At 54.5% G+C, this 13,546-nt stretch overlaps 5 protein-coding genes across 5 annotated transcripts; 3 read left to right on the forward strand and 2 right to left on the reverse strand.

The window, feature by feature from the left end:
* Positions 1-596: 596 nt before the first annotated feature.
* On the forward strand, positions 597-1,977 carry BDW74DRAFT_179754 (uncharacterized protein; the record flags this gene model as incomplete). Its single annotated transcript, XM_073729542.1, has 2 exons — positions 597-1,783; positions 1,854-1,977. 2 exons carry the CDS (start codon positions 597-599, stop codon positions 1,975-1,977), a joined length of 1,311 nt encoding a protein of 436 aa, XP_073582062.1.
* A 1,241-nt stretch (positions 1,978-3,218) lies between these two features.
* BDW74DRAFT_186027 (uncharacterized protein) lies at positions 3,219-4,833 on the reverse strand (the record flags this gene model as incomplete). The annotated part of the gene is made up of 2 exons (XM_073731174.1): positions 3,219-4,004; positions 4,081-4,833. 2 exons carry the CDS (start codon positions 4,831-4,833, stop codon positions 3,219-3,221), a joined length of 1,539 nt encoding a protein of 512 aa, XP_073582063.1.
* A 429-nt stretch (positions 4,834-5,262) lies between these two features.
* Positions 5,263-7,269, forward strand: BDW74DRAFT_186028 (uncharacterized protein; the record flags this gene model as incomplete). The annotated part of the gene is made up of 3 exons (XM_073731175.1): positions 5,263-5,409; positions 5,474-6,839; positions 7,238-7,269. The coding sequence occupies 3 exons, from the start codon at positions 5,263-5,265 to the stop codon at positions 7,267-7,269; spliced, it is 1,545 nt and encodes a 514-aa protein (XP_073582064.1).
* A 164-nt stretch (positions 7,270-7,433) lies between these two features.
* Positions 7,434-9,331, reverse strand: BDW74DRAFT_186029 (glycosyltransferase; the record flags this gene model as incomplete). Its single annotated transcript, XM_073731176.1, has 4 exons — positions 7,434-8,610; positions 8,664-8,831; positions 8,887-9,047; positions 9,117-9,331. 4 exons carry the CDS (start codon positions 9,329-9,331, stop codon positions 7,544-7,546), a joined length of 1,611 nt encoding a protein of 536 aa, XP_073582065.1. The 3' UTR covers positions 7,434-7,543.
* Positions 9,332-10,166: 835 nt separating this feature from the next.
* On the forward strand, positions 10,167-11,834 carry BDW74DRAFT_186031 (uncharacterized protein; the record flags this gene model as incomplete). Its single annotated transcript, XM_073731177.1, has 3 exons — positions 10,167-10,225; positions 10,277-10,289; positions 10,347-11,834. 3 exons carry the CDS (start codon positions 10,167-10,169, stop codon positions 11,832-11,834), a joined length of 1,560 nt encoding a protein of 519 aa, XP_073582066.1.
* Between the last annotated feature and the right edge of the window lie 1,712 nt (positions 11,835-13,546).

Genomic DNA, 13,546 nt, shown 5'->3' on the forward strand with positions numbered 1-13,546 from the left:
GTGGAGAGACACGAGGATATACAGAAAGATCTTGTCTTTCAAAAGTCGTCCGAGATGGTTGTGTTCAGCTTCAGAATTGCACAAACTTCTTTATGGTATGATCCAAGCGGGCAGCGTTTACGGAGAATAAAAAAAAAGCCCACTACCTATGATACCTACCTATGATAGCCAATATGGCTATTAGGTTCCAGACCCTTTAAGCTACGCTTACTTGCTCTAGCTCCAAGCCGGGATGGCCTGTCGCCTCACGGTGTATTACTGATGGCTGACTGGGAGTTTAGCCTGTCCGCTTGGACGCTGCCTAGATCAACATGGGGTTTGAGGCAAGATCGTTTTGCCCTGTTTGATTGATCCCAGTGCCTGAGCGCATGGAGAGGCCATAGATCGCGCAACTGTAGATAAACCTCCGCACTTGTACTTTTATCTGCAATATACCTTGGTGGGTAGCTTCGTGCTGATGCCTGGTAGCAAGCGCGATTATAGGACCACCACATCTCACTGAATGCCAATCAACCTACACAATGGGTTCTTTCCACTCCATGCTAAACAGCCTCATTCATTGTTCGCTGTCCTTGTACATTGGCAGACGTGATGAGATGCCGTTGCTCGATATCGCATCACCCCCTTCTCACCGGCATCTCCCTGTCTACGAGCAAATCTCAACGGAGAGAAATGGATCCTTGGACACGCATGCGACATACTGGTGGCAGACCTCAGGCCGCTTCCTCGCCGCACTCCTGGAAGATGCCGGGTACATAAGAACCGCCCAACACAAGATCCTCATGTTCTTCAGCGCTACAATAACGCCCTTTATGGGTCCGGCTCGAACCACAAGGGATGATTCGCCTCAATGGCGCAGCTTCATGACAGACGACCACCATCCCATCGAACTAAGCTGGGACTTTGGCACCGGCGGAAAAGCACCCACGATCCGGTTCTCGATTGAGCCACTCGGTATTGATGCCGGAACGTCGTCGGATCCGCATAACGAGCACGCCAGATCTGATTTCCTTGAAGTCCTTATCCGCGAGTTACCTGACATGGATTTGGAAACGTTCCGGCATTTCGAGCATGAATTGATTTCCAGAAACCCGGTGGATGTGAATGTTCTGCAAGAAATCCAAGGCCACCCATCAACGATCTTCTTCGGATTTGACCTCATCAGAGACAAAATCAGAACGAAGGCATATTTCTTCCCTGGGCTCAAGGCCAAAGAAGAAGACCGTACAAACCTGCAGGTTGTCGCCAGCGTGATCGCCACAGCACCAGGGTGTAGCCCTGGGCAACTCAATGCCCTGCGCACATTCGAAGACTTTGTACGTGAGCATGACGCCGCTACACCCGAGTTCTCGCTCGAGATAGACATGCTGGCAATTGACCTCGTCCCGCCAACTGAGTCCCGCGTGAAAATCTACTTCCGGACCCGGGACACAAGCTTCGCCTCGGTGCGGCAGATGATGACGCTTGGACAGCGGCTTCCGCGTGTAGAATTTGGCAAGCTGCACCGCTTCTGGGATGCTCTGCTAGATCAGGCCGGTGCACCAGATGATCAACCACTATCCGGGGCGGATGTCAGCCACCGCACGGCAGGGCTCATTTACAACGTTGAGATTCGCTCCGGGAGTGTGCATCCCAAGGTCAAGATTTATATACCAGTGCGCCATTACGCTCGGTCTGATGAGGCCGTGCTTAGTGCCGTGCATGAATATATGAGCTCCGTCCGTGCTTATGGGGACAGGAAGAAGGATACCTTGGGCTATGCGCATACGATGCAGTCCTTATTGTAAGTGCCTGTTTAATCAATCAGCAACCGTCACCCGGGAGCGGGCTAGCTAACATCTCTATAACATCAGCAAGCCCGCGGCGATGCAGCAACAGGGGCTACATGCCTATATCGGGTGCTCTGTTGATGACAACGGAGAGCTACGCGTGGTGCCCTACTTCAATTGCGAGGTAGACAAGATGACTGGTTGGTAAAGGCATTTCCTAGCTAGTGGCTCAACGGACGTTGGGGCTGTCGACTACAGTATCTTTCCCAGCTGCACGTGTAGTCAGTATCTGTACCTATAGCTCTTACATCTGCCATTGGTAAATCACGCTCCGGCCAAGTGATCCATATATACGGTGTACTTAGTAGTTGCTGTCCGCGGGGTTTGAGTTCCTATGCTGCACCCTAGGTAGTGTGCGGGTTACCATAGGTAGGTAGGTTTTGATTGAATCCGGACTTCAAACCCAGATCTACCACAAACCTCACAGCTATAGACTATTCCATAAGAGAATACAAGTGCAGTAACCTGCCTCTTAGACCGAGTTTTACCTAGGACGAGGCATCTCACCCGCCGAAATCGGACCGTTTGCCTACCAAGCACAGCCCGTCTGCAACATTTTACGGCTATCAGTAAGACCATTGACAGCACTCATCACGAACCGGATCTAGATAAGCAAAGCGCAAGCCCAGCCCCATCGCCGGAATGGGAAAGTCCGTGAGATAGCTGCGGATCGTCTCAAAAATGTGTCGGAAGGTGTACCGTACCCCGCTGTCTATGGTAGATTTGCCACGGCCCGTGCCCAAGGCGACAGGGCAGATGAACCACGGATGTCTCTACGACTTGGCATCCAATTAAGCTCAAGGGTGCCGTTGAAAGATGTGTCGATACAAGGAACCGTAGGTCCGCTGCACTCAAGATTTCGACAGGACGCCACCAGCTCCACTCAGCTCACAGCCCTACAGGCTACGCCTCTCCAGCCGCTCCGAGTAGTTGCTACCTAGGAACAATGCGGTTCAATTTGTATAGCCATTGGTCCGGAAACGCTGTTCGTTCCAGCTTATTGGATTTTTAAGAGAAAATTGCCGAATCATTGGGATCCTGTTGCCCGGGGATGAAAGGTCAATCTACTATAGTTGCCGAGATGAACAACCGGCTCTTTATCCATTGTCTACTGTCAAGGTTCCAGGTCGGTCTATCTGGACTAGCATCGTAGAAGAGCGCAGTGTGTAGAAACATGGATGATCTAAAAAATAGAATAAAATAAAAAAAATAAAAAATCGGACCTGGCCGAATCTATTAAGGAGAGTCAGTTGATACTTAGTAAAAGGACCCGACTAGGTATAGGTGTACAGAAATAAAGCGCTCGACTACACCTCGACTGGCCACAAGAAATGTATCAACGTCGAAAGTCAAAGAAAGAGACGGAATATGCGTAGGATATTGGCCTGCTCATAGCCTCGCCCTCTCAATAGCCCTCCCATCTCCCTGCACAAGACTCCCCAGATTCCTCTTCACGCTCGCCATAAACCCCTCCATGCGCGCGGGGTCATAATACTTCCCATCAAACCCCATTGACAGCGTAACCCGCCCCCAAAGCGAGAACATGCCCGTCCAAGCAGACGGATTGATCTGGCGGCCTGTATGCACAAAGTCATGCGCCGTGATCCTCGCATCTTCCGTCGCAGATGTAAAGCTGAAGTGTTTGATCAGTGGCAGTGCACCCTGCGGACTGAATCCGGGCGCCTGCGGAGATGGAACAGGCTCGCCCTCACCCCTGAGCGCATCGATAACGCGATCCGCCGTAAACGCGAACGTCGAGATATAATGAGGCGAAGTAAGATGTGGACCGAGTTGTTTTCGTACCTCCCGCGCAAGATGCAGGATTGTTTCCTGTGTTGATGTTTGCGGGCTGAACCATGCCGGCTTGAATGGGACCCAGAGGTATACCACGTCCGCGGCGTTGGGCACGCGGTGCTTCTCCTCCGTCTGCACCCAGCGTCTTGCATTGCGCGTCATGCCTAGCAGTGCGCCCGTCTCGTGCCCGCGTCCGTACGTCTGCTTCACGGCGAGGATTGTGGCGGCCGCCGCGGCGAATGTGATGCTGATTTTGTGCGATGAGAGGGCTGATAGGAGGGCTTTGGATTCCGCCTGCGTATACTGCAGGCGAATGCAGTGGGTGCTGTGGGAGCGGGCTTCTGCGTCGGATTCGGGGTACATGGCGATCGATTGAGGCATCTAGTGAGAACCAAGCAATTAGCAAGAGGCCACTCGTTTGGTTGTGGGATGTGTGAAAGAGATGGATCCGTCGTACCTTCTTGGTGTACAGCTCCGCCTGGGCAAGGGCGCCGCGATGCGCCTCGCCTTTCTCCTGCCTCGATGGCCGATACCGCTCCTCGTAGGGCGTCGTTGGCGAGAGCGGCAATCTACCCTCGATCTCTGAGTAGTCCAGCTCGTCGACTCCCAAATCCCGATCCCCGGGTACGTTGGTCACAGTCTTGAAGAAGTGATTGAAGAACTGCACGACGCTATAGATATCCGCCAGGACATGGCTGAAATTCCAGACCAGACAGTGCCGGTCAGGATACCTTGGATCCGCCGCGCCCGCCGTAACAAGGTACAGCATGTTCCTCTTCCCCTTCGTCGGTAGCCGGCGACTGTACGTCATGCGCGCGATGTCTTGCGCAGCTGTGTCGGAGACAACGGCCAGCGTCTCGTCTAGCCATGCCTCTACATCGTGTTTTGTTCTCAGCGTCTCAAAGACGAGTTTCTGAGGGAGCCCAGTTCCCGTGGAGATTTGGATCGCAATCTCGGGGTGCGTTGTGTGGGAGTGCAGCCAGGCATTGCGCACGCGCTGGATTACCTGCGTCGTTGGGAGGGTGCAGCTGAAGGGAACTTCGACGGTGAGTTCTGTATGCCCGTCGCGGACGTTTTGGTTGTAGCTGATGCTGGACTCGCTGTCGGTGCAGTTGCGTATCCAGGCATGGCCAATCTGTCGCCACGAAGTCTGGGTAGGAGTCGCGGTGGAAGGAAGGGCTTGTTGAGTATGTTGGATTGGGGGTTCCATTTTGGTTCACTGGATGAGAACAATAAATGTTGGAGAAAGGCTGAATGAGGAATGCGACTGTCAACTTGAAAGTTTCAATCCGCAATAGTAGAACTGGGGATAAGGCTGGACATCTGAACCATGGCTATGGGAGTACGCAAGCATCCCTGGCAGCGATCAGCGAGATCTACATGGGCAAAGAACGTGGAGACGTTGAAGTGGAGCCTTGAGGCGAGTCAAATATGGATGGACGCCACCAGCCCCAGCCCAGGGGCCCCGATAGTCCGGTGCGCTATTGGCAATAACCTTGGAAGGCCGTCGATCTTTGCTTATCACGCTCATCAACTGCTTGGTATAGTTGTTCTACCGCAGACTAGGGGCTGCTTGAATTCCATTGTACTCTGACCTCTACGTTGACCACTGAGCAGAACAACACCCACCTGCATCACAATGGCCACCCCCCTCCAGGAGCAGCCCTTTGGGGCACCAGCAACGCGGCCCGTTTCCGAATGGAAGCTCGCTGGAAACTGCCTGGAGCGACCTCTCCGCGGCGCAGAGCTGCTCGTTCGGGCTTCAGAGCACTACTGTGATGGGAATGTGAGCGTTGCCTACCACGCCTGCGCAACTCACCATGCGAAACACAGCAGCTAACAACGCCCAGTTCAACCTAACCGCCAAAGCCACAATCTCATCCACCCTCACCGACGCCCAGCTCCTCCGCCGTCACCACGCAGCCTGGTACCGCACCCGCCTCGTCCACCCCGTCATCGGAGTCGACTTTCCCACCCTCACCGCAGCCTCATACCCCCTCCACAGGACCGCGAAACAAGCCAAAGGCTGGACATCGAGAACATGCTGCATCGAGAGCAAGACCACCGTCAACGACGTATACCTTGACCGGTCGCGCGAGAAAATGGGCGATATTTCCCTGACGCTTGTCCTCGATCCAGCCCGTGGGCCACGCGGCTGCGTGCTGAATATCGCGCACACACTCATGAACGTGGACCTTTTCCTCATCGTGCAAGAGTACATCCATCAGCTGGCAGACCCAGAAAACGAGCGCGGCGTGGAGGGCATCTTTGATTCAAGCCTTGAGACCGTCCAGGGCATCAGACCTCGTCTCCCTCAATCTCTGACCAACGCATATACTCATCTCATCCCCCAGCCGACGACCAAGGATTTCCAGACGGCATTGCATGCCTACCAGCGCAGCCAGGACCGCTGGGCCCGCCCATCCATCGGCATCCCTCTGCACCCCAACCACGCCAACAGACGCCGACACATCCACAACAAAACGATCTCCTTCGAACCGCACGAGTCCGAAACCGCCTTCCGCTTCCTCCGGAAATCCCGCATCTCCCTAACAGCCGCCTTCTTCGCATGCATGGTTTCCACCATCGCAACGCGGTACCCTCCCACCCCTGCAGAGAGAGCAGAAGGCGCAGGCGCACACCTGTGCTTCCCTGTCCACGGACGCCGGTGGCTCGACACGAACGCGAACGCCGAGACGGGCACCGGACCCGTCCGCATGCCCATCATCCCCTGTAGCGCGTGGCTCGACGCCAGCGAGGTAGATCTCGCCCCGTCCACACAGAAGGGCCTGACCACCCTCGCCGCCGCAATCAGCAAAGCCATGAACAATGAGGTCTCATCCCCACACATCATCGCCGTCTTCGAGCAGCTCGCACCCCAAATGGCGGCCGCGATGGCGGCCGCACATACATCGCCCGATGACCCGCCGCCACCGCCACCTCGAGGGCGTCCAACGCTAACATCGCAAGGGCAGTACTCGAACTCGCGGGACAGGGACCTCATTGCCCAAGAGGGGGAAGTGACCTTGGCAGACTTCAACTCGGGCGGGCGCACGACCGACCCCAGCGTGTGCTTTGCGCTCAATAGCTTCCGCGATGAGTTGCGATTCAACCTGCTGTTCGACGAGAAATTCTTTGATGCTACGGAGACGGTGCTTCTGGGGTTTCAGGTCGCGGGCTTGTTTAGGCGGTTGGTTGGGGTCGAGCTTGAGCAAGGTGCAGGTATCGAGGGGGGTTCATGCTGTGCAGGTGTGCGGGCCAGGCTGTGATGGAGGTTGCTTCGATTGCTGTTTCCTCCTTCCACCATTTTTCATTTTGTTTATTTTTTATTTTATTTTTTTTCCCCCCTCATTTGGTCATCTGAGTCTCATTCTCTCTGGCAGCTTTTTTGTTCTCTTGAGCTGGGCATACTATGCAGCTCTGCGGGCGGGCTTCTTCCTTCTGTTCCTGTTTCCATCCATTGGGCGTCTAGCCTACTCTTTGTACACATCTTGGACCTCATCTTCTCTAGACCATACTTATTTCGGTTACTTTGTTTCTGGAGTTTTCGGTCGAATTTTGACGCTATGCAGTCCCCCGTTTGTTGGAATGTAGGCATGGTATGTATGAAATAGTTTCCGGCTTCATCTCTCCCTTGCAGGCTTAGACGAAGTACAAGCCACCACGGAGGTGGCAAGTAGATAGGGATTTGTAGGCATTCCGTAGTCCACGGCGATAACAAAAGAGTTGGACGAGTCATATGTCCTATTTGTAACTGACTCCGGTATCTATCAGTTTGACGATCTACATATATGGGCTGTACCAAGGTCAGATACATATTCTTGCCACCGCTACACCAACGAACAAATGAAAATGAACATAGAAAACAAGGCCACCTTGCTCCAGCAGAAGCGACAGGTATCACATCATATCAGATAGCATCAGGAATAGATCATAATCTCCTTGACTTCGATCTCCTCCTTAGCCTCTAGGACAGGCGATAACGGGGGCGTGAGTTCAAGCTCAGACCCCAAGCCCGAGTCACTCGCCTCAGACACCCTCTTCCGCCCTGCAAGATATTTCTTCTGCTCATTCTCCGCATGGAACAGCACAATCTTTGCAGCAGCAGCCGGCCCACCCGCCATCTGGCTCCGGAATGACCACGCCCGGCAGTTGCTCTTGAACTCGTCCCACTTCGGGCCTAGGAGTGTCTCGATCTTGAATCGGATATCGTCCGCTTCGATGTGTGGTGGTCGCGCGCTGCGAAGTCCTAATCCAAATTTCTCAGCATACAGCCCGTATTCATGTGTGTCTAGCCATTGGGAGAGGACGAGCTGGGGGATGGCGAAGTGCACGGCTTCGTTGAACGAGTTGCCGCCGCCGTGGTGGGCGAATGCCTTGAGGGCGGGGTGGGTATAGACGGCTTGCTGGTTCTGGATCCACGAGGTTAGGCGGATGTAGGGGGGTAATTGGGCGAGGTCGTCGAATTCGAGGTTCTTTTCGTTAGACCCGGGGTTCGGGGTGGCGTGGTGGCGACTGCGACCGCGACTTCGCCTGCGAGGACGGCCGTTCATCTTCACGAGGAACCGTACGCGGCCTCCGAGGTTCCTGTATGCGGCTTTGAAACCTGCAACGCAGGCTTCGAACTCGTCGCTCTCCCAGATGAACATGGAGCCCATGTTGATGTAGACGACGTCGTGTTCCAAGTGAGCTGCCTCGTTCATCCATTCGAGCTCGGGAAATGTAGTTGGTGGTGGCTCTAAATCCTCCGACACGCCGGCACCGACAAAGACAAATTTAGGGGATTGTTTGGGACAGTCGATCATCCCGGGGGTGTTGAAGTGGATGCCCGCCACGCAGTTATCATCACTCCAATGCGGCGGGAAATGCGCCGAGTCGCGGGTCGCCCCATAAGACTTTAACCCCAGCTTCTTGATAATCTTGTGCTTTTCGCGCCGGTCGGGATGGGTGCGGCTGTGGATGGATTCGCTGAGAGAGAGGTAGAGGTCTGCGCCGTGTTAGGGTTGCCTTCGGGTCTGGGGGGATAAGGTGGGTGCGTACTCTCGAAAAACGTCCCCAAGGACCCACGTCGGTGCCATGCCACGACATGCGGATCAAAGGCCCCAGGGAGTGCGCTCAAGCCTGGGGAACAGGGGATTGTGAGGATGAATTTCCGCCTCGTCAGACGGGTTCCTGTTATGCATGATGGCGACAAGGCGTCGACACAGACTATCATGGTCAGCGATGACGGGTTCCGGATGTCAGTAGACGCGCAGCAACTCACTCATGTCTGGATCAAGCGCATTCAGGTGGTCGCGCACTCGGATCGCGGTGGCAGCATGTTCGTCTGCCGGACCGAGCGCGCATTCAATGCACGTTTGGAGGCTGACCGGGTCGCCGGGAACCCTGCGCATTAAGTGCATACGCTTCTGGATGAAAGGTGTCCTAAGACGAGCAGGTTATCAGCAAAGAGCCCTCGGTAGCTGGTGTTGATTAGCAAGTAGGTAGACATACACATCGTCCACAGTATGCCCACTACCAAGACTGATAAAGTGGATTGCGTCTCGGTCGCAATGTTTCTGAGATTGCCGAAATCGATCGACCTTGCTTCGACAAGACTCCGCTGAGAGGAATGTCACGGCGTGTCCCTGGGCCACGAGCTGCTCGGCCGTTGTAAGCTGAACATTGACCTCTCCCGAGGCCGGGTTGCTGAGGAATGCGATATGCATGGCCAGCGTCAAGCTCCTGTAGAACGTAGCAAGGGAGATAAAACTAGTAGCACTGGCTGTGACTCGGTCAGGATGGTCGAGGGTAATGTGAGGGCTCGGAACTCCGCTGGCAAAGCATGGCGTGGAATTTCACAGGCGCGGCAGCAGGAGCAGCTTAACCACAACCACGGGGCCTGCTTCGCACTCTTTAAGCGGATCGGCTGGTCGAAGAATTTCATACCGCAACTGCCCAGCTGGACGGAAACGGCAAGTTGACGACTGGATCAGCACAACGTGGTCCGTTTCGATCCACCTGGTACGCAAGATGTCAGAGCCAGGGACAGCCTTGCGACTTGGTCTACGTACCAGGGATCGACACGGCCCTGACTATTGAGCAAGGCAAAGGGTTAATTGCCGCACTTACATCAATGGAGGCAATCCCACCCGGATTGGGAAGTGGCGATGGTCCGAGATCGGCAGATGGCCGGTGGAGCAGGCACGAACTATCGATCTTCACAGTCACTTCTCCAGGGACCGCGGAATTCCCTCGGTCGCTCCATGCTGATCGTCATTCCATCGGCCTATCTGCATCTGGTTTGGTCGCTGTCAGTCAGCCTAATGCTCCGGTTGATGAGATCCAAACCCCATATCAACTTCCGTCTGCCAGAGAGCACATCGTGCCTAAACTGCCCCTGTGACTGTAATCCTCTTTCTTGCGTCGTCAATCTCATCTCCTCTGCAGTTCCAAGGGGTTTTATCCTGCTTCCTGCCTCCCCGCTGCATCCCTTGCATGATTGCATCACCCATAAACCGTCAACCAAACCCTGCCTCGGCCTGATTGGCACTGTTCGTCAACATGGAGACTGCTGACTACACCGTCGTTCCGCTTACTCTTCTGGATGCGACTGTAGGAAAGTGAGTTGCCTATCAGAATCTGTTGAATAGAACTATGCTGACCTGTGAAAGTGCCGATATCATTGTGCGTGCCTGGCCAGAGGAAAAACCGAGGACCTGCTAATAGTGATATTACTACTAGGCCAGAGCATGCGTCATCTTCGATGCACCGCTATCATTTGAGAAACTACAGCAAGCATGGTTCGGAACATTGCGAATCAGACCCATCATGCAGGCCCGGATACGCCGCTCTACCACAGCCCCATCAGGCTTAGAGTACCACGTCTTGACGCCGAGCGCCATGGACAAGTACCTACAGAGCCAGCAGGAAACCTCCGACCATCTAAAAGACTTCTTCTGCCTCGACGAGTCTCATCGCTCCATTACCGACTTCTGTGCCGGCTTTGGTGTCGGCCCCAGCGCACCGAGCCACTCATACCGAGTGTTCGTGGCCGACAGCGCCAGTTCAGCAGACGAAAAGCGCTGCATGGCATTTAATGCCGTACACTCCCTCGACCAGATCCTCGACGGTGACCGACCAGCTACCACGATCCAAGTCACCCGGTTCCGGGATGCCACCCTCATTACCATTTCCCTCACCCATCTCATTGGCGACCTGTTTACAGTCAAGGCTATCTTCAAGGGGTGGGAGAGCACACTACATGGCAATCCGCCTCCGCCATTCGAAGGCCTGGGACAAGACCCTTTCACTGCGTACGGTCTGGGAGGGGTCCTCGCAGGACACGACATCAACCCCAGCCGACCCCCATTACCCCCAGGCTGGCAGATATATGGCCCAATGGACAAGGCACGCTTTGCCTCGCGGCTACTGTGGGACACCAAGATCTCACGGCCTGAGAACACAATCGCCCAAAAGTACATATATGTCTCTGAAGATGAAGCCCGGCGCCTAGAGGAGGAAGCAAGAGAGGACCTCGCGAAGCTGCAAGGGCATGAAGCAGGTAATCACTTGCCAACCGCCACCCGGTCGAACGTCCTCTACGCCTGGCTCCTCAAAAACAGCACCACCCACCTCGCCCCAAACGAATGGAGCGCCCCCATCACCATAGTTAACACCCGCGCCCGCCCACCAACCGGCATGAAGCCGCAGTCCCAATCAACCGACCACTTCCCCGCCCATAACTGGTACGGCGCCGCGATGGCTACCGGCCTGCCCAGCCTCAAAGTCCACCAGCTGCGCTCCATGTCCCTAGGCGAACTAGCCTTACACATTAAGACGGGGATCCGCGAGGCTTCAACACCCGAGAACACGCGCCGATTCCTCTCGTACACACTCCAAAACAGTCTCTGGAAGCGACCTTCCGGCAAGCTCGCGCTCTTCTGCCCCCCCGGGCATAACTGGTCCGGCTTGACGGACTGGCGGCTTATCCAGCTGCAGGATATTGACTTTACCCCTGCGAGGATAGACGAGCAGGGTAAGGTTGAGATCTGTGCTTTTAGCACGCATATGGTTACGGCGTTTTCGCAGCGCGATCGGTGGGTTTGTCTGGGGGAGGCCGGGGGTGGAGTGTGGTTTGTGGGTATTGCGGCCGATAGGCAGTGGGATGACCCCAGGGGGTTTGGGAGGTATCCTAGGCTAAACACAAGAGTCAGGGCCAGTAAACTATAGGTTGGGTCTTGGTAAGCCCGGCCCATGTTTATGATATTGCTACTTTGATTATATTTACATTAGGTGAATGCGAGAACCAGAATGCGAAAAAGTCCAGTGTACATAAAGGACCCATCCGTTGCAACTTCTTACTTAATCAACAATAATTGAAAAATCTTCAATATAACCTGTGCAATCTTTACTACACTTTAAATCAGGCTCTCCCCAGTCGTTTTTCCACATTTATGTACCTATGCAGTAGTAGTTATACCCCGCGCCGGCCACTTTCACCAATATTCTCTTGCAAAGAATATACGCAGTGTTTCGGATGCTAGATAGACTCCCAACCAAGCTTTAGCTACAGCTCCTCTTCCATCTTACACTGGACCACCACGGGCCACGCAAATACCGAACTCCCCTTGCTCCGCTTGCGGCAGTAAGCAAACAATGGCAAGCCCTAGTTGAGCCGCACACTTTCTCGAGGTCCGCGTGACATCTGACACCGACACGGCTGGCTGAGTATATGGACATTAGCTGGGAGCGAATCTCAGCCTTACCATTCAAGCCCGCGCACCTAGTGACTGTGCGAAGGACTACTGGCAGTGGAGTGTGACGTTGGAATAGCTAGAGTTTGTAGACTCGGTGGACAGCTTGCCTCTCCTGCTGTTCATCATCCATCTCGGCATCAAGGGACTGTATATCGTGGAGAACAGGAACATTGCGCCCGCTGTGACTGCTATGCTAGCGTCTCGGCTTCCGGCCTCCGCACAGTCGAGGCGCAGTATTACGACCGGTATCGGAAGAAGTATAGAAATGGTAGGCACTCATCGCAATATTCTGCCATCTATCATAAATAACGTCTAAACCAGATTCGCCGTCGAGCTAGCCCACTGGCCATCGCAGGTACAGCACCTGGACCTGCAGCACGACGCAAGCGGGCCGTTCTTCACAAGCGGACTTCTCCCCGTCAACTCGGCATTCGGCCGGGATGCCCCCTGTATGGCGCTTCACTCGACCTCTCAATCGCTCGTTACCCTCAAACTGCACTCAATCATGCTTGCCCCGGAGGTATTCTGGCCGACTGATGCTCCTCACGGATACACACCGGCCTGGCCCAGACTCAAGTCTGTCATCGTCGACTACGTCGACTACACGCCGTCCGGACAGGCACTCTTCGTGCCTGATCCGGAGTAGTACGAGCCGAGTCCAAGCTGGGTCAGGCGCGATGCGCCCAGGATTAAACCTGTGAATGGGCTTTCTAATGATCTGTATCGAGCTGCGGGGAGAGCTGCGCAGCATATGCCGAAGCTTGAACTTATGATGCTTGAGTCCAAAATATGGAATTAGCCTGATACACACGATGGACTTGGTGAACACAAGTCGCCGGGTCATTTGTTCATATATCGGAGGGAAAGGGCGTATGTACTGTGGGCGAGCTCGAGCGAATCCAAGGTTGATCCGGATGTAAGAGATATCTGGGAAGATGTTGCAAGGATTCACGGGATTTGATAATGTTTGGTCCTGGTAGGTCGAATCATGGGTCACTAATTAGAGGGAGAAACTAACCGTTGTCCCGCTACAGGACCAACGGCACGCAAGAGTGTCAATTGAGCCGAATTACTTTGAGTCCCCGTGTTGTTGAAGCTCTGGGTGTGAAACATGTGCGGGATTCATTCTCCCGTCTGTGCAAGGAGTTGTTGTACGCAGAGCCGTCCAAGGAGTAGATCATCCGT

Source organism: Aspergillus multicolor (genome assembly GCF_047715735.1).
Source record: "Aspergillus multicolor strain CBS 133.54 unplaced genomic scaffold BDW74scaffold_19, whole genome shotgun sequence".
Classification (NCBI taxonomy): Eukaryota; Fungi; Ascomycota; class Eurotiomycetes; order Eurotiales; family Aspergillaceae; genus Aspergillus; species Aspergillus multicolor.